At 41.2% G+C, this 26,733-nt stretch overlaps 1 protein-coding gene across 2 annotated transcripts in view; it reads left to right on the top strand.

The window, feature by feature from the left end:
• Positions 1-26,733, top strand: part of LOC126161554 (solute carrier family 17 member 9) — a 112,295-nt gene that overhangs the window by 40,188 nt on the left and 45,374 nt on the right. For both annotated transcript variants that reach the window (XM_049917490.1, XM_049917488.1), the window contains exons 4-5: positions 10,979-11,141; positions 11,227-11,323. In XM_049917490.1, coding sequence (XP_049773447.1) covers positions 10,979-11,141; positions 11,227-11,323 — 260 coding nt within the window. The remainder of the gene's footprint in view (positions 1-10,978; positions 11,142-11,226; positions 11,324-26,733) is intronic.

The following is a 26,733-nucleotide window of genomic DNA, read 5'->3' as shown; positions in this document are numbered from 1 at the left end:
AAAAAATGAGATTGATGGGATGTGCATTTGGTCCACGAGAGCTATTTCATTTCGCTCAAGTCTGCCAGTGAGCTGTTGAGGACCCCCCTATCTGCCACCTGGGATGCCCCATGTAGGAGTACACCTCTCCTCCTATTACGACACAGTAACAGGTTTGTGGTGGAAAACTTGTTAAATGTAATGTGTGAATATTATCAAAAAAACGCTGTCAAAATCAAACACCATGAAGACACAAGTTAGCACTTTCCACCTTTGCTCAAAACAGGGAAACAGAAAGCTGAACTTCACCTGGAATGGGAGCAATGTGGAACATACAGACAAACCAACATACATGGGTGTCGTGTTGCATAGATCACTTACATGCAAACATCATTGTGACAAGACCCATCAACAGGCTGTCACAAGGACTAACATCTTTAAGGAAGCTTGTGAATAGTAAATGGGGAAACAGACCAATTTTATTGAGAACAAATGCCCAAGCACTTCACTTTTCCATGTGGAATATGCATGGCCCTTATGATCCGGATCCACACATGCCAAAAAAGACAATATAAGTCTAAATGACACAAACAGACTAAAAGCAGGATTCATGAAATCCACACCACTTGAGAAGCCATATAATAAAGTGGCTGGGTTCTCAGATCCTGAATCCAGAACACGTGAGCATGCAGAAAAATTAAAAAAAAAAAATTGATGAGCTCCACCTACATGGTGCTTCAAGCAGACCTCACAGACTTAAACTTAAAGAGATTCCTACTACTGAACTAAATGAGCCCCTGAGGGTCTACTCTACCTGACAACAGATTTCTAGCAGCAATACATCAGGCTGGAAGGTTTCAAGTGCACAGAATAACATCAAAAAGGGTGTAGCACCATTCAAAACAAATCTAATTAAATGGAACCTCAAAGAAGAAGCAGACCACAAATAAGACCATGCTGAATTCCAGGACATGGAACATTTTCTACAATGTCCCAACTGTCCCACAAGATGTGTGCTTGACAATCCATCATTTCACAATAATAAAGCACTGGATGTGGCCCAATTTTGAGCTAAGAAACTGTAAAAGAAATTTTCCAGATGCAAAAAAACAAAAAAGTAAAGCAACATTTACAAATCATTGTCACTAACTACTATCAAGTTAACAGAACTAACAACTTTTCATTGTTCACTCTTACTGTTATGTTTGACCTGTAGTGAAAATGACCTGATTCTCATAGTCTCTCCTCAGTCACTGCAAAACTGAAAGTCTAAATGAGTGTGTAATGGTGTTTATTCAAACAAGTATATAGCACCACCATTTAGATTGTATTGACACATCTTTATTCTTCACTAAGATTGATTATTAGGAGCACTAACCAGTATCAACTATGAAAATTTACATTATTGCACTGAACGAGGGCAGCATCTACAGTTATGGTGACAGAGTTAATTGTTTTATTGTGGCATAAAACGCAGTTCTTTTTTTACTGATAAGTTACTATTTTGTAATGTTTGAAGTAGTACGATTTAATGTAATGTATTCAGTTCCAATAAGCTTGAAAAAGAAACAACAGAAAACTGACTGAGCACTATTAAAAAAATACATGAAACATATATAAAAGCACCTTGCACAACATATGAAGCAAGACATAGAAAAATTGTTAACTCTTAACACCCCTCCTTCATTATTTTCCTTTTTAATTCTTCAAATACTTTACGAGGCTGTGGTTTTGTCAGTATGTCACCAAGTTCACTCGAACTTTCCACAAGTTTCTATTTTATGGTCATTACAATATGTTCTTAAATGAATTTTCATGGAATGTCAATATGCTTCTTGTCTGTTTTTATTTTTCCTTCATAAGTATTATTCAGCATATGTATGGGAGCATCATTGTCAATTCACAGTTCTGTTGATTCATTCAAACCTAAAATTCTGAGTTCTTGTCCAAGGCATTGTATCCAACACACATTGTCAATCAAAGAGATAGTGGCTTGATATTCTGCTTCAGCAGTTGAAGTTGCTACAAGATGTTGCTTTCAAGCTTAGCAGAAAATGAGTTCCCCCTCGCATGAGAAGAACTCCACTGGTGGAGCATCTAGTTGAGATATCACCTCCACAATCAGTATCAGCAAATGCAAGTAGTGCTGAGTCTCCATCAAAGAATATACCGAACTACATGGTTCCTTTTAGGTACTGAAAAATACATTTCACCATTTTTCAGCGACCTATCATTTGCTTAAGTAATTAGCAGCAAAACTGACATCTGGATGATACATTGTTGCAAGGGACAGTAGGCTCCAAATAGTATCTCTGTAGGCTTCAGTTCTTTCCAGTGGGATATCATTGACAAGATTTTCTTTCTCTGTCACCATTCCAGCCTCCTTGGATGTAGCTACTGAATTCAAGGGAGTACTGAGGAATGGAATACAATCCACCGGGTTTGACCAAGTCACAAGTTGCCACAGACATACCAAGTTACAACAGATGATGATGCATTACAGAGATTTAAAAGCATAGATGAAGGTTGAGAAACAAACAAATGTAGTACAGAGAAAACAGATCATAATCATATGTCATGTACATCCATATTTCGAATGTAATGTCACATGTATCACTTTTTTCACACTAGAAATGGCTAGTATCCTGTCTTCAGTTGACCTATATAGATCAACTGTAGGTTAGGATACCAGTGCTAGCAAAAGCGACATACTTAACATTGGCATGGAGTACCTCAGTTGACATATATCCAAATTTTATATATGTCGGGTTTTTCGCCTTCCCTAGTACTAATATCAACTAAATAATGGGATACTAGTACTAGTTGAAAAAAGTGACAAACATAAAGTTTGTATCCTGTACTTCAGTTGACCTACATAGGATACCAATACTAGCGAAGGCAAAAAAAGCGAGATGCATAAAATTTGTATCCTGTACTTAAGTTTCTTGATTTCCGAAAAACATTTCACTCAGTACCGCAACTATGCTTTTTGTCAAAAGTATGAGCATATGGGGTGTCAAGTGAAATTTGTGTCTGGATTGAGAACTTTTTGGTAGAGAGGACATTGCACGTTATGCTGGATGGAGAGTCATCATCAGATGTAGAAGTAACTTCAGTTGTGCTCCAGGGAAGTATGTTAGGACCCTTATTGTTCTGTTGTATATGAATGACCTTCAGGCTTTTTGCAGATGATGCAGTTATCTGTAATGAAGCACTATGTGAGAGAAGCTGCATAAATATTCAGTGAGATCTTGATAAGACTTATACCTGGTGCAAAGATTTGCAACTTGCTCTAAATGTTCAAAACTCTAAAACTGTTCACTTTACAAAGCAAAATCTAATATCCTGTGACTATAATGTCAATGAGTGAGTCACTGTTGAAATCAGCCAACTCATAAAAATGCTTGGGTGTAACACTCTGTAGGGATATGAAATGGAATGATCACATACTTTTAGTCATGGGTAAAGCAGTTCAGTTTATTGGTAGAATACTGGAGAAATGAAATCAGTCAACAAAAGAGATTGCTTACAAATCACTCTTGTGACCCATCCTAGAATATTATTCAAGTGTGTGAGACCCATACTAGATAGGACTAACAGCGGATATTGAACTTATACAGAGAAGGGCAGCATGGTCATAGGTTAGTTTAATCCATCGGAGAATGTCACAGTGACATTGAAGGAACTGAAATGGCAAACTCTTGAAGACAGACATAAACTATCCCTAGAAAGTCTATTAACAGAATTCCAAGAGCTGGCTTTAAATGATTAGTCTAGGGATAAATTGCAATCCCCTATGTATCGCTCGCATAGGGATTGTGAGAATAAGATTAGAATAATTACAGCATGCACAGAGCCATTCAGACAATCAATCTTTCCACACTACACACATGAATGGAACAGGAAGAAACTGTAATAACTGTTAGAAAGGAACATACTCTCTGTCATGCATTTCACAGTAGTTTGCAGTGTATAGATGTAGATGTAAGTTGACCTATATAGGTCAACTGAAGAATAAGGTACTAGTATTATCAAAGACAAAAAAAGTGACAAATGTAAAATTTGTATCCTGTACTTAAACTGACATATATAGGTCAACTGAAGAATAGGATACAACCTTCATAGTTCAGCTGAGGTATAGGATGTCAGTGTTATGTATGTTACTTTTTTTTGCTTTTGCTAGTACTTGTATCCTATTTTTCAGTTGAACTACATAGTACAAGATATGAAAATCAATTGTAGAGGAAGCAGCAATTGGAATGATTCACCATCAAAGGTGTAACTCAAAACCTTGTACACAGATGATTTGGAATTACCACAAGTGACAATAAGTGTACACAATATCTGTCTCTTAATAACACATTCATTTATTTCTATTTATGATTAAGATGCTTTGCCACAGAAGATAACTAATTTATTATCTATGGCTTGAAAATAAACAAATTAATATCTATTACTAAAATATGATGACATTGGTCAAAGCCAATGAGTTGTATCCCATTCTTCAGTTGGCCTGGATTCAAATCATCAAACATAAACTGTCTTAAGATTTTCTTTGTATATATAGACTGATTTATAAAAATTCCCTCTGAACTTATTTTGATTTCCATCCCAAGATATGACAGTTGATTTTGAAATATTCTGCCAAATGTTGTATCAAACGTCTGATTCAGCTTGTTCAAAACATCAGTAATGCTGCCTGTTCTGCTTCTAATAACTAACCTATCATTGACAAACAATGCTGTAATGATGCTTCTGTCTTCATTATAGTAAATATAAGGATTGTCATCAGTGTTAACAAATCCTAATGACAACAGATAATTTGAAAAATCCTCATTCCAGTTATTTGGAGCTTCTGTAAGACATATAAAATCTTCTTCAGCTTGCCAACTCTATTTTCACCTTCATTGAATCTGGTTTCTTGCCATATAGCATTTCTAATTTTTTTATTATTTACTAACGGACTTACAATTTGTTCTTTTCCTGGCTGTATTGCTGTTGACATTCAAACATATAAAAATGTATGTCTCGTGATCTTTCTCAATCCAGGGCTTTACATTTTGTTCAGTTTGTCCTCCTGTTGGTTTAACTTTGTTGATTTTTTCCTCCTGTTGGTTTAACTTTGTTGGAACTAGCACAGCAAAACAAATAATTCTGAATATGAAAAATGCATTAATAAGCAAATTGTATTTTAACATCCCTTACATAGAACTGTGTGTTTACAGTACGTAGCTAAGGCAATGCCACAGAGTATATACAAAGTAGTCATAGAGGTCTATTACACTCCGTGCACTACACTGTGCCACATACACATTCACATACAAAATTATTGTTCATATATCCCCAACACCCCCTCTGAACAGACATTTCAGATGTCACTTTTACAGGTCAAACCATATTGTTTCACATCTTCTGAAATTTCTCCTTGTTCAAGGGTTTGGTTAGTAGATCAGCGAACATATCTTCTGTGCCTAAATGGTGTACTTCATTATTCCCCCTCATGAAATGGTGCTTTATATAGATGTGTTTGGTTCTGGCACTAGCAACATTATTTTTGGCTGTCACAAAATGTATTTTTGGGTTCCATACTGTTATTAGGTGCCATGTCAGCCATTAGAGTCCTGATCCACAATGCTCCTTGAATTGTGTGTGACAGAGCCATATATTCAGCTTCTGCAGTACTCAAGGCATGATGATATAAGTCTCCCAAGTAATCTAAAACATCTTGTAACGCAATGTCCACTCTCCAACTCACTTCCCCAATCTGCATCACTGTAACCATCAATTTTTATATTTCCCTTTTTACAGTGTCTTAATTTATAGTCTGTTGTCCCTTTAGATATCTAAACATCCTTTTAACCAGCTGTTGGGCTTATGCAGAATCTGCTTACGATATTTGTGGCAAAAGCAATATCAGGCATCAATGTTTGTCACAAATGCAAAAGGCTCCTTACTGTCTCTAAACATGGTATGTTTTAATTGCAGTCTACATCTTCTTCACTGGTTATTAACTTGGCTCCTGGTTCTATCAGTGTAGAAATGGGTTTACAGTCACTCATGTCAAACTTTTTCAAAATTTTCTTCATGTGTGATGATTGGGTTCCCATTTAAGTAAGCTGTCTTTACACCCATTTTGTGAATTTGTGAATCTTCTTTTATTACCAGGGCTAAAAGGTACCTAAGTGATTTATATTTTACTACTGGTGAAAAAGTTTCTCCGCACTCTATCCCTTATTTTTGTGAATATCCATTGACTGCGAGTCGTGCTTTATATTTTGGTGTTTCACTCACAGTATTACACCCCTGGAAATGGAAAAGAGAACACATTGACACCGGTGTGTCAGACCCACCATACTTGCTCCGGACACTGCGAGAGGGCTGTACAAGCAATGATCACACGCACGGCACAGCGGACACACCAGGAACCGCGGTGTTGGCCGTTGAATGGCGCTAGCTGCGCAGCATTTGCGCACCGCCGCCGTCAGTGTCAGCCAGTTTGCCGTGGCATACGGAGCTCCATCGCAGTCTTTAACACTGGTAGCATGCCGCGACAGCGTGGACGTGAACCGTATGTGCAGTTGACGGACTTTGAGCGAGGGCGTATAGTGGGCATGCGGGAGGCCGGGTGGACGTACCGCCGAATTGCTCAACACGTGGGGTGTGAGGTCTCCACAGTACATCGATGTTGTCGCCAGTGGTCGGCGGAAGGTGCACGTGCCCGTCGACCTGGGACCGGACCGCAGCGACGCACGGATGCACGCCAAGACCGTAGGATCCTACGCAGTGCCGTAGGGGACCGCACCGCCACTTCCCAGCAAATTAGGGACACTGTTGCTCCTGGGGTATCGGCGAGGACCATTCGCAACCGTCTCCATGAAGCTGGGCTACGGTCCCGCACACCGTTAGGCCGTCTTCCGCTCACGCCCCAACATCATGCAGCCCGCCTCCAGTGGTGTCGCGACAGGCGTGAATGGAGGGACGAATGGAGACGTGTCGTCTTCAGCGATGAGAGTCGCTTCTGCCTTGGTGTCAATGATGGTCGTGTTTGGCGCCGTGCAGGTGAGCGCCACAATCAGGACTGCATACGACCGAGGCACACAGGGCCAACACCCGGCATCATGGTGTGGGGAGCGATCTCCTACACTGGCCGTACACCACTGGTGATCGTCGAGGGGACACTGAATAGTGCACGGTACATCCAAACCGTCATCGAACCCATCATTCTACCATTCCTAGACCGGCAAGGGAACTTGCTGTTCCAACAGGACAATGCACGTCCGCATGTATCCCGTGCCACCCAACGTGCTCTAGAAGGTGTAAGTCAACTACCCTGGCCAGCAAGATCTCCGGATCTGTCCCCCATTGAGCATGTTTGGGACTGGATGAAGCGTCGTCTCACGCGGTCTGCACGTCCAGCACGAACGCTGGTCCAACTGAGGTGCCAGATGGAAATGGCATGGCAAGCCGTTCCACAGGACTACATCCAGCATCTCTACGATCGTCTCCATGGGAGAATAGCAGCCTGCATGGCTGCGAAAGGTGGATATACACTGTACTAGTGCCGACATTGTGCATGCTCTGTTGCCTGTGTCTATGTGCCTGTGGTTCTGTCAGTGTGATCATGTGATGTATCTGACCCCAGGAATGTGTCAATAAAGTTTCCCCTTCCTGGGACAATGAATTCACGGTGTTCTTATTTCAATTTCCAGGAGTGTATTTTTTACTAAACACTGATCGTGATTGTAATGATTTTTTTTCCTTTCAGACATTTTAGTCAATTCAAAAGTTTCGTTTTGATAAAGTTACTCTAATTCTCTTTCGACCAAGTTAATTGTTGGATGTTTTTACCGGCCATCTGATTCTGCTGTGACAGTCTTTCAAAGAAAGTCTACGGTCAATAGCGCGTAAATACCAAGATCATGCATTACTAGTTGGAGGTGACTTTAACCTGCCAAGTGTAGACTGGGATGTCTAGGGATTCATTGTGTGTGTGTGTGTGTGTGTGTGTGTGTGTGTGTGTGTGTGTGTGTGTGTGTGTGTGTGTGTGTGTGTGTGTGTGTGTGTGTGTGTGTGTGTGTGTGTGTCTTTTGGAGGGGAGGGGGAGGGGCAGACAGTCATGTAAAATACTTTTGAACACGTTTTCTGAAAACTGTCTTGAGTGGCTAGCTCTGGAGCCCATACACAATGGCAATATCTTAGACATTGTAACTACAAATTGGCCAGACCTTATTGTCCATGTCAGTATAGAAACAGGACTTAGTGATCATAATGTCATAGTAGCAACTGTGATTATAAAAGTTAATAAATCACTCAAGAAGGGTAGGAGAGTGCTTCTGCTAGTTAGAGCAGATAAACAGTTATTAACAACTCACTTAGACCGTGAATTTCAGCACTTACGTCCAGTAAGATGGATGTAGAAGAATTACGGGCAAGGTTTAAACAGATTGTAAATCATGGTCTGGAGAATTATATGCCTGGTAAGTGGATAAAGGATAGAAAAGACTCACTGTGGTTTAATAATGAAATTCAGCATATGCTGAGGAAGCAGAGGCTGTAGCACTCTCGGTTCAAAATTGAATGTGCAAATGATGACAAATGAAAGTTAGTAGAAATTCGTGCATCTGTGAAAAGAGCTATGCGCGAAGCATACAACAACTACCACTGTCACACCTTAGCAAAAGATCTGGCAGAGAACTCGAAACAGTTGTGGTTGTGTGTAAAATTGCTAAGTGGGTCTAAGGCTTCCTTTCAGTCCCTTGTTAACCAGTCTGGTGTGGCAGTTGAAGATAGCAAAACAGAATATGAAGTTTTAAATTTCAAGTTCGAGAAATCGTACACACAGGAGAATCATACAAACGTACTGTCATTTGGCCATCGGACAGACTCCTGTATGAACGACATTAGTAATTAGCATACCTGGTGTAGAGAAACCACTGAAAGATTTGAAAGCAAATAAATCACCAGGTTTGCATGGAATCCCAATTTGATTTAACGAAGGCATTGGCCCCTTACCTAGTTTGAATTTATCGTAAATCTCAAACCCAGCACAAAGATTCAAGCAACTGGAAAAAAGTGCTGGTGACTCCAGTATATAAGCAGGGTAAAAGAATGGACCCACAAAATTACAGACCAATATCCCTAAGTTCTGTTTGCTGCAGAATCATTGAATACATTCTCAGTTCGAAATATGTCCACAAATCAGGAGAAAATATCACTCGTATAATATGGTATACTGCGAACAATGGATAAAGGGCTACAGGCAGATTCCATATTTCTAGATATTCCGGAAAGCGTTTGACATGGTGCCCCATTGCAGTATATTAACAAAGGCATGATCGTATGGAATAATTTCACAGATATGTGAGTGGCTTGAAGACTTCCTAAATAATAGTACTCAGTATGTTCTCCTTGACAGTGAGTGCTCATCAGAGACAAGAGTATTGTCAGGAGTGCCCCAGGTAATTGTGATAAGACTGCTGTTGTTCTCTACATACATAAATGATTTGGCAGACAGGGTGGGCATCAATGTGCAGTTGTTTGCTGACGATGCCATGGGGTACGGTCAAAGTCGAATGACTGTAGGAAGATACAAGATGACTTAGACAAAATTTCCAGTTGGTGTGATGAATGGCAGATAGCTCTTCATGTGAAAAAATGTAAGTTAATGTGGATGAGTAGGAAGATCAAGCCTGTAACGTTCGGATACAGTAGTACTAGTGTCCCACTTGATACAGTCAAGTCGTGTAACTGCCTGGGCCTAATGTTGCAAAGTGATATGAGGTGGAACGAGCATGTGAGAACTGTGGTAGGGAAGGCAAATGGTCAACTTCAGTTTATTGGGAGAATTTTAGGAAAGATTCGTTTGCCTGTAAAGGAGACCGCATATAGGATGATGGTGCAACATATTCTTCCAGCTCGAGATGCTGGAGTTGGCGGTCATGTGTGCATGAGGTGTGCTTGCTTGTGTGTGTGAAAGGTTGTGTGTATCCTCTTTCATTGATGAAGGTTGTGACCAAAAACTTTAGGTAAATGCCTTTTAATTGTGCCTGTCTGTGACTTGACGTGTCTTGTTTAAGGTAAGTAGCAAGCTGTATTTTCTTACATTGTTAATTTAAGACTTACACTACTTTCAGGAAACATAAACTTAATAATGGAGGGATACATTCTACTGACACTGCTGGAAAGGAAAAAAGAACAATTAAATGGGATCCTTTAAATTTACTGTTCCAAAATGTAAATAAAAATATAACTACAACCCAACTTCAGGAATGTTTTGCATTTTCTGGAATAATATGTTAAGAAAAGTGAAACCTTTAATAGTAAGCTGAAGAAACAAACTAATATACTAGTTTAATGATTAATTTGTTCTAAACTAACTATTATTAGCATATAAATAAAGTATCTTTACAGGAGCACAAACCCTCACATGTGTCACCTAGTGCAAGGCTCAAACTTTTCTTTCCACTTGTCCCATGTTCATGAATATTGAAATTTTATTAATGTATTCGTCACACAGGGCAACATGGCTAGCGCAAAGAAAAGAAAGCAAATGTATATTTCAAAAAGCTAACACAGAAGTTTTATGCCTGTCCGTTTTTGTAGATGACCTGTGTGGTTTATGATTCAGATATAGCTAACAACATCCACTGGAGAGTGCTTCAGTTGCAAATCATGATGAGGATCATGTCCCATATGATACACCAGCTCATTATTGAGTGTGCACCAACCATGATGGAAACCACATCTGGCATGCTTCACAGTGAGAAACACGTCCCCTGTGAGGATGGCTTTAGCCAAGACTATGACTCAGTCCTCACAATACTGGAGTAAAGCCTCATAAATGTGGCTTATGATAGTCATTGGGTTGACAGGTCATTATGTTCTTAAGTGAGCAAATTAAATCTAGACTTTCAATCTGTGCAATGAACTTAGTTGTAAAACATTCCATGACGGATAACAATTACACCATTTTAACGTGTTTATCATTTTTATTTTTTAGGTTCCCTTGTTTTATTATGGATACTTCTACTAAATTTCTATGCCCTGTCCCTAAGCAGAAGAAAAAATAACCTGTATTTGCCTTCAAAGCCACACCCACCTCTTTATATCAAAGAAAGCTTGCCAGTACCATGGATGAGACTTTTTAAAAATCTTTCTTTCTGGTAAGTACAGAACGATAATGTACATCATTGAACATAAATGCTTTGAACACTTATGAATGTGTTATATAGAGAAATTATGTTGCAGGTCTTGTGTGCTTGGACATACATGCCAGAACAATTGTTTTTTTCTTTTATTATCATGGCTGCCAACATATTTTCATGATATGTACCCTGATGCTAAGGTAACTATATTTGCACAGTTATTAATTATGATAATCAGATTTGTTATTTGAAAGTAAATGTATTTTCTTTGTTTTTTGTAATTTTTGATAACTTTGTACTGAAAGATGTAATTGTTTATTCCTGTAGCCCTCCACTAATGAAGAGGTATTAATTATGTACGAACCACCATTTACACTTCCAAGTGAGACCACAATCAGGATGGTTGTCATAGTGAGGCAAACTGAGTAAGCTGTGAGCAAGAGTTTGTAAGAAAAATATATATTCAAATTGTGTTGTAGCATTTTGGTAAAAGTCTGACATGGAGCAAACATTGCAGCAACTGGTAGTGTCCATGGTAGAAAGATAGGGAGACCAGAAAGCTTCTCTTATTGACAGTAAGCAGATTGCAGGCAGTGGCTCATGCTCAGTGTTCTATTGTAAAGGCATCTTATAGGTAGTTAAATTTCTAGTCCATTCCTGTAGGTTGCGTAGTTAAAAAGAATTGATGCCAGGTTGAATGTTGTTGTTGAAACTTTAGTTTTGTTTGCTTCAGTCCAATCTCTACCTGTCATCCACTAATACTATCGGAGCGCTCTCAGATTACAAAATCGAAAAGCATCATTTGTAGTGTGTCTTCTGCAGATGAAAACTAGAGAAACAAATCCAACAAAACTTTCTCTTATGGAAAAAATGAAATTTCATTTCTTTTATTCATCCAGATATACTACAATTTCATGTGGGTGTCATCAGATAAACATATGAGTTGATACAATAAAGAACAGAGTGCGCAGTATAATAAAATAATATTAAGGTGTTACAGTACATACAGAAAAAATTAAACATTATAAGGCCCAGTAGAAAACCAACAATTTGATCATCTTGCAGATGTTGCAGTTAGTATTTTCCATGCTTGTTGAGAGTAAACTACAGAGGAATTCTGGCTTATGCAAGACTCTGTTTTCACCCGGTCATGTTTGAAGTACTTTTTGTGTTATCTTGCTAACATGAAGCTGCTAGTTGTCTATGCTGGTAGCTTTAAATCTACCTCATAATCTACAGTTTGACATGGTTTTTGGCATTGTGATATTTTTCCCCTTGTAGAGAAGGGGAAAGGACTGTGTGGATGTACTGGTGGGATATAAATATTTAAATATGTGCAATGATGCTATGCTGCTTGTGTATATTTTGTGACAATGCCACTATGGCTTTATTATTTTAGGACAGCTTATAAAATAGGTATGTCTTGTCATATTTTAAGTGTATGTTTTCATATCCATGAAACTAATAATTTTTTGTTATGGCGTATTTTATTATTCTAATGCATAATCTGTTCACTGGTTGTATTCCATTTCCCAACTTGCTGCAGATCTGAAGATGGTCATTGCTGACTGAAACCAATAGTCTAATGACCAAAAGTTTTGTGATCATTGGTGGAAATAAAATAAATTCGTTCTACACTTCCTGGATCACTGTTTTAAGCTGAGACCATGTTGCAGCTTGTGAAACAAAGGATATGTTGGAGGGAGAGATCCCTTGGCACAATTCAGAAAAGTTGGTGTTGATGGGAAGAATGCAGTTTACAAAGGCTGTGAAGCAGTGATTAAAATAGGCTGCATGCTTGGCAACTGCATCTTGTCCATAGTTTGATGGTTGCCATTAGTGCAGATAGATAGCTTGTTTGTTAATTTTCATGCTCATGTAGAATGCCACACTGTGATTGCAGCTAAGTTAGTAGTCCAGATGGCTGCTGTCACACATGAACCTGTGTCTTTGAATGGGCAGGAGATGCTTGTGATAGAACTGAAGTAGGTAGTAGTGGGAAGACGTCTGGGGCGGGTTGTGGCTCTATATATATTACCGGAATGTGAGTCACATGGCAAAGACATTGCATAGGTTGGATGGACAGCGAACACACTGTAGGAGGGATGTAGGAAGGAAGATATTTCTCATTTCAGGATCAAACAAAAGGTGGTAAGGTAGTGGAAATGCTGGCAGAGTGTGTGTTCAGTTGCTCCAGTCTTGAGTGGATAGTACTGCTTATTCACTAAGCAACAAGGGTGGTGGTAGGAGGAGGCTCTTTTTGTGGCTAGTTAAGTTGGTATGTGGACAATGGCAGGTGACTGTGGAGACAGAGTGGGAGATCTGTGTCTGGAAAGGTGAAGAGGGTAGTTCCAGTCTGTGAAGCCATCAGTGAGACCCTCAGCTTATTTGGAGAGGAACTGCTTGTCTCTGCAGTTTTGATGATCATTAGGGGTTAGGCTGTATGGAAGAGACTTCTCTGTGTGGAATGGGTGGCAGCTGTCTGAATGGAGGTATTGTAGGTGGTTGGTAACATTCATGTGGATTGATGTAGCCACCTTGAGGTGGAGATCAACATCAAGGGAGATGGCTCATTAGGCAGAGGTGGATCAGGTGAAGCAAATGGGGGAGAGGTGTTGAGGTCATGGAGGAATGTGTATAGTGTGTCCTCACCCTCATTCAAGATCAAGATGATGTCAGCAATGAATCTGAACCAGGTGATGGGTTTGGGACTCTGTGTGGTCAGTAAGAATTCCTTTATATGGCCCATGTAAAGGTCAGCATAGGATAGTGCCATTCCTTTGCCCATGGCTGTTCAATGTATATTTTGTAGGTGATGTCTTCAATGAAGAAATAAGTTGTTAAAAGTGACCTGCAACATACCCATCTTTCATGTAATCCTCTTTGTGCTCCTGAAGGAGGCTGTGGTCCAACAGCTTAATAGTATCCAATTGCATACATTTGGTGTGCCTGTCTGCAACTCAATGCAGTGAGTAGTAATCTATACATTTCATATTGTGTTAGGTAACCAAGTGTGGAAGATATGTGCTTGTTTTGGAGGACTTATTTTTGTAAGGGACAATTACATTTTTGGGAGTTTTTGTAACATATCACTTGGTTGTATTGAACATTTGAAAGTAAACAATAAAAATCCAGGATGCAATAACAGCAATACGAATTAGAATAGATAACTGCTCACCACAAAGATGAGGTTTTGACCGCCAGATGGGCTCATTTAAAAATAGTCTTAGCCGTTGGACAAAGTGTGGTTTTCATATTTAGAAAAACAAAAACTCACTCAGCAAGCACAAATTGCTCACACATAGCCTTGAATGTTGGGGAGGGAGCAGAATTGTTGAATCAAAGTATGAGAACACACATGTGGTGAAGGCAGATCAAGGAAAACACATGAAAATACTCTTGGTAGAAGGGAGTTGGTGGGATGATGCTTAAGGACCAGAAAAATCAAAGGAGACCATTGCTGCAGGGTAGTTCGGAAGTCAGTGCATCGCACAGTACTTGGTGAGTGGGTGACAAGCATGTGCTGTTCATGAGTGACAAGGGGGTTTTGGAAAGTAGAGAAAGAAAAGATGGACATTGAGTTATCTAATAAGATAGAGAGCAGTAACAAATGGAAACAGCAATGGGTTGATGGATGGAAGGAAAGCCACTAGCCAAAATCAAGCAATGGAAATTCGAGGATGGAATAATAATATTGTCACAGAAGAAGTTGAGTAGCACTGTGGTGTAGTGGTTATGATACTAAACTGTTGCACAGAGGGTCGTGAGTTCAAAACTCACGTGAACTAAACAATTTTAATTTCTATATTCAGTTTGAGTACATTCTAGAAGTATCCACAAATATCAAGAATCATTGTACTGGAATTTTCTGTAGCTGTATATATACTGTATGTGTTCTGGCTGGAGGAAGTTCGCTCCACACTCTTGTATCTGCAAGTGCTGAATAAACCTTCATTAAGTGAAGTTAGTGTATGTCATTCATCTAATTACACCTTCTTCTACGTGACATTATTCTGGTGGAGACGCCGGGTATTGGAACTTGTGGCAGCGCACATTATCGACGACACAGTGGCTCCCGTCAGGCCACAATAGAGCCACCTTTTACGTGGCAAGAAACCCGAGTTCAAGCCATATTCAACAGATCGCAATCTACCAGAGGCAGAAGAAGAAGACGACGTTATGATGACAGCAACTGTGTGCCACCACATGAGGCATCCTTCTGGGTTCTCTGGTGACAATGACCAAGATCCAAACAAGTGGCTGAAGGTATATGAGCGTATAGCCAAATTTAAGAAATGGGATGACACCGTGTGTTTGACTAATGTATTTTTCTACTTGGAGGGCACTGCCAAGCAATGGTATGAGAACAACGAGGAGAAGTTCACAAGCTGGGAAGTATTCCAGGTGGAACTTCACAAGTATTTCGGCGACACACAACGACAGAAGTGCAAGGCTGAAAATAAATTAAAGTGCAGGGCACAGCGTCCAGGAGAAACTACAGCATCCTATATTCAAGACGTCTTGGAGTTGTGTAAAAAGTGGATCCTAGAATGGAGGAGGAAGCACGTCTCATGAAGGGTGTTGCTGAGGATGTGTATCAAGCCCTACTCCTGAAGGAGGTTTCGACAGCAGACAGCTTCATAAAATGGTGCCAGTACATTGAGACAATGCATCAAAAAAGAATTACATGCAAGAAGTTTGAACGGCTTCCAAATGTTGTATCAATGTCTGTGATGGAGGAAGCAATGGATTTCACAAGTGTTCTTCGTCAGATGGTGAGAGGAAGTTCAGAAGGCACTTGGATTGCAGGCGAGCAAAAACCTGAGATGATTCAAGAGGTCATAAGGGAGGAAGTGGAACAGTCATTGAACCCAATCTCTTGTCATTCATTTCCCTTTAAAATGGTGAAAAAGTCGAGACCCAGGTGGAGTTAAGTTCCTACAATGCAGCATGAGGAACCTGCTTGGGCACCGAGGAAAACTGACATCTGGATGACCCAGGATAACCAACCAGTATGTTTCCACTGCAGACGAATGGGACATGGGGTGCGCTATTGTCGAGAAAGGTGGTGGATAGTTGATGATGCCCATGCCAGAAGACAGCAGACCGATCTTAGCAGATCAACTCCCGGACGACGAACAAGAAAATGTGGGTGCAGAACGACGTAGGTCACCTTCGCAGGAAGCTAACCACTGGAAAGGATGCTCCCCAACACGCCAATCAAGGTCTCCATTGCTGTTTAGAAGCTCCAGCTGATCACCTAGCCACCGCAGCCAGGAAAACTAAATGGTGCGACCTTCCTTGGAGGTGAGGCCACTGAAGAGAAAAATCCTCCGCCGTCAATCACTACAAAAATGATATGAAACTATGTCGATATCCCCATGGTTGGCTGACCAGCCCAAGCTCTTGTGGACTCTGGAGCATCATATTTAGTCGTTTCAGAGAAGTACCACCGCCAGTTGCAGAAAACCATATTCGACGACAACAAAACATCTCTGCTGAAGGTGGCTAATGGAAAATACATAAAACCTACAGATAGATTTACCACTCGTGAGTATAAGTGGCCATACACAGCCGTTAGAATTCATTATCTTACAAAAGTTTAGTCATGACATCATTCTCGGATGGGACTTTTTGAAAGCTTCTCAGGCAATTACAGATTGTGGTCGCTCGAAGATTATGCTAGACGAGATGAGATACTGTGGGCAGGAAGATGCGCATCCAAGTGTGTGGAAACTATGTGTGCTGGATGAAGTGATCATTCCTGCAGTCAGCACTAGAAAGGTAACTGTTGCATGTCATGCCATGCACCAACCCATGGATTTTGTAGTGGAATGTAAGAGAAGCATACCACTGAAGAATAACTTGGTCATCCCACCCTCTGTCGTCTCATTTAAGAACGGATTCGGTGAATTGTGGATAGTTAACTGTCGCTGAGAACCGCAGGTCCTTCCAAGACGCATGTGTGTAGCAAACATTGAGCTGTTAATTGAAGAACAGCTGAGCGTCATAGAAACCTCCCATGCCGAGTCTGTGGGCAAAATTAGCACTACCACTACGAGACAAGATGTTCTAGCTCGACTATCACCAGATCTCACTAAGGAACAACAGAAGAAGCTACTTGCCATTCTTCAAGAGTCATCTGAATGCTTCAGTCCACAGGTGAAGAGCAAATTAGACAAATTGACAGTGAAGCACCGGATTAGCACTGGAGACTGTCAAACAATAAGTCAGAGAGCATACCATGTGTCAGCAATGGAACGTTGAATAATTCGCGACGAGGTAGAGAAAATGATGAAGAATGACATCATTCAGCCTTTTCAGAGCCCATGGTTGTCACCAGTTGGCACTTTTGTGCTGATTACAGGAAGCTTAATAAGATAACTAAAAAGGATGTTTACCCTCTTCCACGAATTGACGATATGCTAGATTGTCTGAAGGGGGCTAAGTTCTTCTCAACCATGGACATGTACTCGGGATACTGGCAAATTGAAGCAGATGAGGCTGATCGTGTGAAAACTGCATTCATCACCCCTGAGGGCTTGTACGAGTTTAAGGTAATGCCATTTGATTTGTGTAATGCACCAGCAACTTTTGAATAGATGATGGATAATCTTCTAAGGCACCTGAAGTGGACGACGTGTCTTTGTTATTTAGATGACATTGTAGTGTTCTCAGAGACATTCGATGAACATATAAAAAGAATGAGGGCCGTTCTTAAGTGTCTCCAACAAGGTGGACTGAAACTTAATCCAAGAAAGTGTCTCTTGGACACCTTGTCAAATGAATGTTTGTGGCCAGACCCAGGAAAGGTGAGATCTATAATGGAATTTCTTATTCTAAAAGTATTAGAGATGTGAGAAGCTTCCTCGGGTTATGTTCTTATTACTATTGTTTCATCAAAGACTTTTGTATCAAAGCCAGGTCACTCCAAGAGTTGTTAAAAGCAGATGCTAAATTTATCTGGGGTAGTGCTCAACAAGATTCTTTCGATGTGCTGCAAAAAAGCTCTGATGACTGACCCTGTACTTGGTATGTATGATGAGAGAACACCTACATAACTACACACAGATGCCAGTGGGTATGAGATTGTTGTGTTCTGGTGCAAATTTCGGATGGAAAAGAGAAGGTTATAGCCTATGCTTCTAGGACACTTACAAAAGCCAAGAGAAACTACTCAACTAAAGAAAGAGAATGTCTTGCTGTGATCTGGGCCATGTGCAGATTTCGACAGTATCTCTATGGAAGGCCATTCACAGTTGTTATGCACCATCATTCACTTTGTTGGCTGACAGCTCTTAATGATTTAACAGGATGACTCGCCAGGTGGGCACTACGTCTTCAAGGGTATGACATTACCATTGTGTACAAAAGTCGAAGAAAACACCAAGATGCTGACTCTCAAGAAACCCTGTGCAAGACCATCAAGACTTTGATGAAGATAGTGACTGTCTCACTGCACTCCAGGATCTCTCTGCTGAGCAGAATAAGGATGCCAAGATATCTCAAATTATGCTTGCCTTAAATCTGTCAGAGAATGTGAAAGGACAATTTAAGGTAGTTAATGGATTACTTGGCAAGAAAAACTTAGATCCATTTGGAAAGTTCCTAAACACATGCGCTTAGATGTTCTACAGAAATTCCATGACACACCTAAGGCCAGACATTTAGGATTTATTAAGACCTACAGTGGAATCCGCAAGAGATTTTTCTGGCCAGGTTTATTTAGGAGTGTCCATCACTATGTGTCGCACTGTAGAGAGTGCCAGAGGAGAAAGGCAGTTCCTCAGAAACCACCTGGCTGATTCATACCAATTCCACCAGCCGAAATGGCTTTCCAGGGTGTTGGGATTGACCTCCTCGGGTGATTTCCAACATCTGCTAGTGGCAATAGATGGATTATTGTTTGCACTGATTATCTGACACGCTATGCCATTACAAAAGCTGTGAAAACATCCAAAGCATCCGAGGTAGCCAAATTCATCATATTGTATTAAAACACGGTGCCCCAAGGTCATTAATTACAGATTGAGGGAAAGTTTTTCAATCAAATCTTGTGACAGAGAGAAACTGCCACTGCAACATTACTCATCACATGACGACTGCCTACCATATGCAAACTAACGAGCTTACTGAACGCCTTAATAAGACCTTGGCCGACATGCTATCAATGTTCACCAATGTCGAGCAGAGCAACTGGCGTGAGGTGCCACCTTTCGTGATGTTTGCCTACAACATCGCCAAACAAGACACAACAGGATTTACGGCCATTTTTCCTGGTGCATGGGCGTGAGGCAACTATGATGATGGACACTGTGTTTCTGTTACATCCTGATGATGTGGATGATGACTACATCGGCCAGGTGTTAACCAGAGCTGAGAAAGCTTGGCAGTTAGCCCGACTCCACAGGTTGCAGGCTCAAGAAAACGATCGCCGAAGGTATGATGCGAGTCACTGCCCTGTTGTCTACCAGCCGGGTGACCTCGTATGGATCTTGATTCCTGTTCGGAAGGTGTGTCTCTCTGAGAAGCTCCTCAGGCGCTACTTTGGACCTTATAAGGTTGTAAGAAAGTTGTCTGATGTTACTTATGAAGTTGAAGATTTCGGCCCCGATGCAAGATGAAGAAAGATCAGAGATACGGTCCACATCATTCGAATGAAGCCCTACAAGGACCCTGCCACCCAGGGTAAATACGAAGCTCCAGTGACAGGCAACAAGTGGAAAGGTGATGAAGAGCATAGCGGCAAAAGAAGTTCTGAGAAGATCACCGCCAGGGCGAGCATCAGTCATTGAGTTTCTTAGTATGCAGGACCGATGACTCGTTCCCGGATTAGGAGGACGTAATGCCGAGATGCTGTTCTTTTAAGGAGGGAACAATGTCACAGAAGAAGTTGAGTAGCACTTTGGTGTAGTGGTTATGATACTAAACTGTTGCATGGAGGGTCGTGAGTTCAAAACTCACCTGGACTATACAATTTTAATGTCTATATTCGGTTTGAGTACATTCTAGAATTATCCACAAATATCAAGAATCATTGTACTGGAATGTTTTGTAGCTATATATATACTGTATGTATTCTGGCCGGAGGCAGTTTGCTCCGCGCTCTTGTATGTGCAAGTGCTGAATAAACCTTTGCTATGTGAAGTTAGTGTTTGTCATTCATCTAATTACACCTTCTTCTATGTGACAATATGAATCAGGATAGACTGCTACTCACTACATAAAGGAGGAATTCAGTGGCAGACAGATACATTCAAAGAGTAAACTAAACTGTGTGTGTGTGTGTGTGTCTGTGTGTGTGTGTGTGTGTGTGTGTGTGTGTGAGTGAGTGAGTGAGTGAGTGAATCTGAAGGAGGACTTTGTGTGATAGCTTTTCAGTGTTTGGTCCTTTCTATATTTCTCAGCATGCTTTGCAGTTTTGATGGTTCTTTCAATCTGGCAAGGTGGATTGTTTCTTCACACCCCTCATAGGCTTGTTGTATATTTACATTTTGACGTGATATGATTTCCTCCTGCTGCTTAGTTATTTAACCTGCTCTTTCAGTGCCCACTTTCTTCTCATTTAAAGGTGTAAAGTGCTTTCTATCTGTTTCAGTATCTGTGTTGCGAACTCTTGATGATGCTTACTCAAGAACGTAAAGTGTGTCAACATCTGTTCTGTTGAACTGGATATTTGATTTTGCAGGTGGTTCTCTTCTTTTACCTCTACTTGAATCCACAGAGCTTGTGCTTTGTGGTTTTTTCCATCTTCACCAGTTGTGATTGATACACCATTATACTGAGTTTTAGTCCCTTGCTTTGTTGAAATCATTCTTTACCTTTTTTCAGTATTCATTGCCTGTTTACAAGTTTGGTAAATATGATACAGATTTAAGTTGTCTTTTTGAGTCGGTTGTGAATGATTCTCCTCCATTTGAGTAGCTGCATTTCTAGTGTAACGTTTGTCTGAGAAATTTTGTGTTTTCTCATCTCCCTTTCTCCTGGATAGGGGTTTCTTATTTCTATATATTCAACAAGTTATCTTCTTCTCTTGCTTTGCTCTCTTATCAGGAACTGGCTATTCATTGTACAAATTATTTGTTTAAAATTATGAGACGTGTGAAATTTCAGTACTACTGATAGATACATGTAAAAGAAGATACACTTTTGTAAGTAGTAGTTCTTTTCTCCTTTAACTGTTTAATTGTAAATTCAGAGATTAAGTATTCCTGCTAGCTGTGTGACAAGTAGCAATATTCATTGTAAAACTGCATGACAAGTAGTGGTGTGATGTAAACAGGCCTCAGATGTTACAGATGTAGTTAGCTTTTTCCTCTTTTTCCTTTGAAAAATCTCAATGCATTGGTGTAAATATTAAACTACCATTAGAAGGTAATCAGCAGCTACTTAATATAACTAAGGAAGCAGCAGATCTTTTTCAAATTAACCACTGTCATTCTAGCTTACTAGAAGACATTTAGTTTGTGTGTGAGCAGTGTAGTAATAGATTATTTTACTACCGTATACAGATGAAGTTTCTAAGCGTTATTTCTCCTTTTTTGCACGTCTCCGGTGGTTCTCCTTCTTGGAGGGATATATAGAATTTGATGAATGGCTGAAAGTAGTGGTAATTGTTCATCACATTCATAGCATTCAATAATCTGCATCCATAAAATTTTGCAGTGGGTCATTGGGACACACAACTCCATGAAAATCTTGGTAAATAGTACATTACTTGTAGAAAAAATTCTTCTCTGCTATTTAAGCAGATACAAAGTTCAAAAGTGCTCAGAAATAACTCCATTGTAATGGTACTATATCCAGAATTTCAAGAAGGGTGCTATAGCCTACAGAGGATTTATGATGTTGGACATCTAATAACTGAAGAATGCACTAAGTGACCAGTATTCATAACATCTTGTGCTTCAATGACCAAAAAGATAGTGGGTAAAACAACTCAGTAAAACAACTCTTCATTGCTGACTCTAACAATAGGAATTGAAACAAGCACGTGCATGTAGCTGCCCTTGGAAGTGACACTTGTTCAAAAGTCAGTTGTTCCTCTCACAATACTGCAAGATGCAAAAACAATAGTGCAACCAATTGTAACATTACACCTTGACAGATGAGCACAGAATTAATTTGATAATGTATCTCAGACCATTAATCTACATTGCACAACACAATTAAAGTGTCACTTTTTGAAACCCTGTAATTCTCTCATATTATGAAGCAGAAGTTTGAAATTGGATCAGAGGTGCATACAACCTTCCTCTCTAATAGTGTAAAACCATGGCACCCTGTGATGTCAACCTAAGGGTCAGTGATACTTCAGATAGAAGGTGTCGACAAGTCCAAAAAAAGGCTATAGGCTGTGAGTTGGGTTATGATGTCACACCAGCATCAAATTTCACCACAATGGAGTACCAGTAGTGTGATGGCAGAATAGTGACACAGTATAGAGGTATGATTTCCATGTTATTTATTGGTAAGCACAATATACATAACTGATGTAATCATTATGAGCATACATAGCATACTAACTCTCTCTGCCTTCTGGACCAGTGATTCTCCTTATCTCCAGTCAGAGATGTTACACCACACAGAGCCCCCCACCTGTAGTGTGGAGCTTGTAAGGAGAGACTGCGGCAGTGCATCGTCTGGCAGAAGTTATGTGGACGGTTATGTGTTGGTGGATGCAATGGAAGACATGTCATAGTCAGCAAGGTGCACAGTAGGAACAGATGGTGCAGGGCATGCCCACAGCGTGACCTCAGTAGTGCAACCAAATGGGTTGCTGCCGGCACTGTTGTCAGATAAGGATGTAGTCTTGGCAACATCTTTAATTGTTGCTGTCTCAGCAGCAATATTAGAAGAAGGGGGCATGTTGGCAGCTCTGCATGGTATTGTTGTATCCACAGAATGTGCTGCGCAGCTGTGACTTTGAGTGTACCGTCTGCTGAAAAATGGGAGGTGATTCCTGCCGTGTCAGCTTCTGGTGGGCCGGAATGGTGTGCACGAAACTGTGTGTGACAGAACTTGCAGCTGTCTGCCTGTCCATGTAGGTGGTGGTAATCATGAGGTTGGTATCATATGACAGATATGTTATCGGGCAGAAAATCTCAGAGATCCACATGCACTTGGAAATTGACTAATGGGCACATAGGAGGTGGCAGGGAAGGTGTGTGCATTTTGACAAGTTCACTGAAGTCCACACCAGTTTAAGCCAGTTAACTTACACTGTTGTGTGTTTTCCAACAATTTTGATATCAAAAGTGTTTGTATTGCATTTCAACACATGGTATGGTCCTGTAAATGGCAATTGTAGGGCAGGTTTAACTGTGTCTGTACATAATAGCACATGAGAGTATATGGCCAGGTCTTGATGAATAAAAATTTGTATGTCATGTGATGGGAGGGGGGCTGGCACACAGATGTTTCGTATGTGTGTCTACACACGCGTGACTAAGTCTGGTAAGTCCCGGTCTGTGAGGACCATTTCATGTGTTATGAATTCAGCAGGTAGAGTGAGGGGCTCGCCACATAGTAATTTGGCAAGTGACTCATCAAGGTCATCTTTATGTGCTGTGAAAATGCCCAGGAGAACCAATGGAGGGGCCTATACCCACGATTCTGACACATGAGAGCACTTTTCATCGTCTGGTGCCACCGTTCCACAAGGCCACTGGATTGGGGGTGGTAGGCTGTTCTGTGGAACTGGTGGCGTCTGCATAGGTGACATAAATCATTAAACAATTGGGATTTGAACTGCGACCCTGGTCCAACGTTAAGGAGGCCGGGCAGCCGAATCTGGCAGTCCAGCTGTTGACAAAAGCAAAAGTTTTTGCAACTGTCTCTGCTGATGTGTTGGAAAAGGGCATGCCTCCACCCATCATATCATGTGATCCATCATTGAAGGATGTAACAGTAACCATGAAATTTGGGGAGTGGCACTATGATGTCAGTGTGGACATGCTGGAATGCTCCTCCGGAGTTGGACATCTACCAAAGGGCGTCTTTGCATGGCAGCCAGTTTTTGCCTGCTGGCATGGAATCCAAGTCCTGGCCCATGTGGCTCAATCCTTTCTAATGTTAGATCTGACAAACCGTTCCATGATAAGACGTACAGTTGTGTGATCCCTAGCATCAGGTGTGGTAGTTAGATGCACATTGGGCGATGGGTGGGCAAGGGTGTGGCGTGTAACAGGTGTGCATTTATTTTGTTGAAGGCTGCCTGTGTTTGCAGTGTCCAGTCGAGACCTTGTTTACCAGATGTATTCTTGCTGCACAATGCTTCGGTGAATGGTAGCAAAGTCTCAGCAGTATGTGACAATTGGTTCCTCTAGAAATTTATGATACCCAAAAACCTACATAGCTCTTGGTAGTTGTTAGTAGATGGGAGGAGACATTATCTTGTCAGTTTTCTCAGGGGTAGGGCACACCTCAGAGGCATTGACATGGTGTCTGACAAAGTTCACATGGGGTTGCCAAAGTTGGCACTTATCATTGTTTATCATGACCCCATGAGAGGACAGCTTATCAAAGATGATACACAGGTTGTTGTCATAGTCCTGCTGATTTTGCAAAAAGATTATGACATCATCTAGACAGGCATAACAAAAAGGAAAATTGAACAGTACACTATTGATATATCTTCGCCATATCTGTGCCCTGTTTTTAGTCCATAAGGCATGTAGAAGAACTCAGAGTCTGAATGGCATGATTATCACAGTTTTTGATACATCTTCAGCTGCTATCAGAATTTTCAGTTGTTCAATCGATGATACCGAAAATTTTTGCCCTGGCTAAAACGTGCAAAAAATGCTGCAAGTTCTGAACAGGGTAGCTCTCAATGATTGTACAGGTACTGAGATAGCAGTAGTCACCACATAGGCACCAAGTACCATTCTTTTTAGGAACTAGTGTAATTGGAAAGGCACAAGCACTGTCTGATGGCCTGACTGTGCCAGCTCGCAAAAGGTCGTCCACCACAGCTTCAGCTGCTTTAAGTTTGTGGGAAGCTAGACTGTGGAGGCAGCAACAGACAGGAGGACCTAGTGTGGTTGTAATGCAGTGATCTATACCTTCACGCATGGCATAGATTATATATGGTCTAATGGGGAAGAGCATGGAGCAAATCCAGAATGTGAGGCATGACTTGATTCATCACTGCTGTTAATGCCACATGGCATTGTCTCAGGAGCACACTCAAGTGGAGGTTGTGACGCTTCACTAACTTGAGAAGTGTCTGTAGTAGCAGCAGTGTTCATTGTCGAGATGATGCAGGTCGTCGAGGTGCTGTTGAGCTGCATGTAGTGATGTGGTGGTGTCCATGATTTGTCTCTGTAGTTGTTTGTTGTTGAGATACATGATCTTGTTGTCATGATGTAATGATGAGTACTCAGCTCTTTTTAAGTGTAGCTGGTTGAAAAGTGTTTTGCTTTGTAGCTTCAGGTCGAATGGTGCGTTGAGCAGTGGCAGCGTGACCGAGGGCGTTAACAGTGTTGGTAGGTAGTGTATCGCTGACCACACCACGGACCACCTTCTGGCCATCCCTTCATAACAGGAGAGAGCAATTTAATCTGGCTGTAATTGGTAATACTGGAAGAAATCAGCTCGCAGTACTGGTTCAATTGCCTCTGCCATTAGGATTGTCTAGGTATTTGCATTTATTTGCCGAGGTTGAGTGTGAGAGCGAGATGTATGCAGTTCCAGCAATTACAGTATCATTGGCCATGCACAGTTGCAGCAATGATGGCAACAGTGGAGCAGTTGAGTGCTCACATCGGCCATGGATCAATGAGGAAATATGTGTTCAGGTGCCTGTCATTGATGAATAGTTGAGAACCGTCTGCCCACTGAAACACTGCATCAGTGCTGTTTTGTTGTGGTGTGCAGAGGCATCTTGTTAATGAAGAGTGGCGTAGTGTGCCTGCACCAGGTCGCTGTTTTAGTTTGGGTTGGCACCGTGTTGTCTGCAGCACTGTGCATCCTGCCCAAATCTTGTGTGAAACCAGCAGTAGCATTGTTGTGTGTTGAGTGTGGAAGCAGATAATGCACTTGGCTGGTGTGGCTTTTTATTTACACAGAGCCGGGACAGTGGCCAGTTGGGGGGGGGGGGGGGGGTAGAGAGGAGATAGGGCACGACAAATTCGGCTGTAGTGTTAGGCAATTGTTGTCCACCGCAGAGCTGTGAAAGGCACTCAGGGTGGGAGAGGTGGGGGGCACATCCCAGTTTGGGTTGGACTGGTCATCATTGTGCAGTCTGTGGCTGCACAGAATATTGGAGCAGCTCAGCCAGGATCACACGAAATCAGCTTTGGTGCAGGTGTAATGGGTATTGACCAAACACCGTGCTGTCGATTGTTGATTAGAATGCAGTGTTATGATAATGCCTGTATTCTGTCAGCGAGTTCAAGTTTGAACTCCCATGGTTCCTCCTCAAGTGCTAGCATCATTGTCTGGATGTTCTCTGACAGTTTGTGGAGCCAAAGTGTACATAGCACATGATCAGGCAGGAGCATCGGGTCAATTAGAACTCGCAGGTGGTGCCAGAGAGAAGACGGCATGCTGTTGCCCAAAGTAGTCTTGTTGATGACGAGATATAGCTGCTGTTCTGGTACGCATG

The sequence above is a fragment of the Schistocerca cancellata genome, chromosome 2, assembly GCF_023864275.1.
Source record: "Schistocerca cancellata isolate TAMUIC-IGC-003103 chromosome 2, iqSchCanc2.1, whole genome shotgun sequence".
Taxonomy (NCBI): Eukaryota; Metazoa; Arthropoda; class Insecta; order Orthoptera; family Acrididae; genus Schistocerca; species Schistocerca cancellata.
The sequence above is the reverse complement of the archived record's forward strand: the minus strand, read 5'-3'. Positions and strand labels throughout refer to the sequence as shown.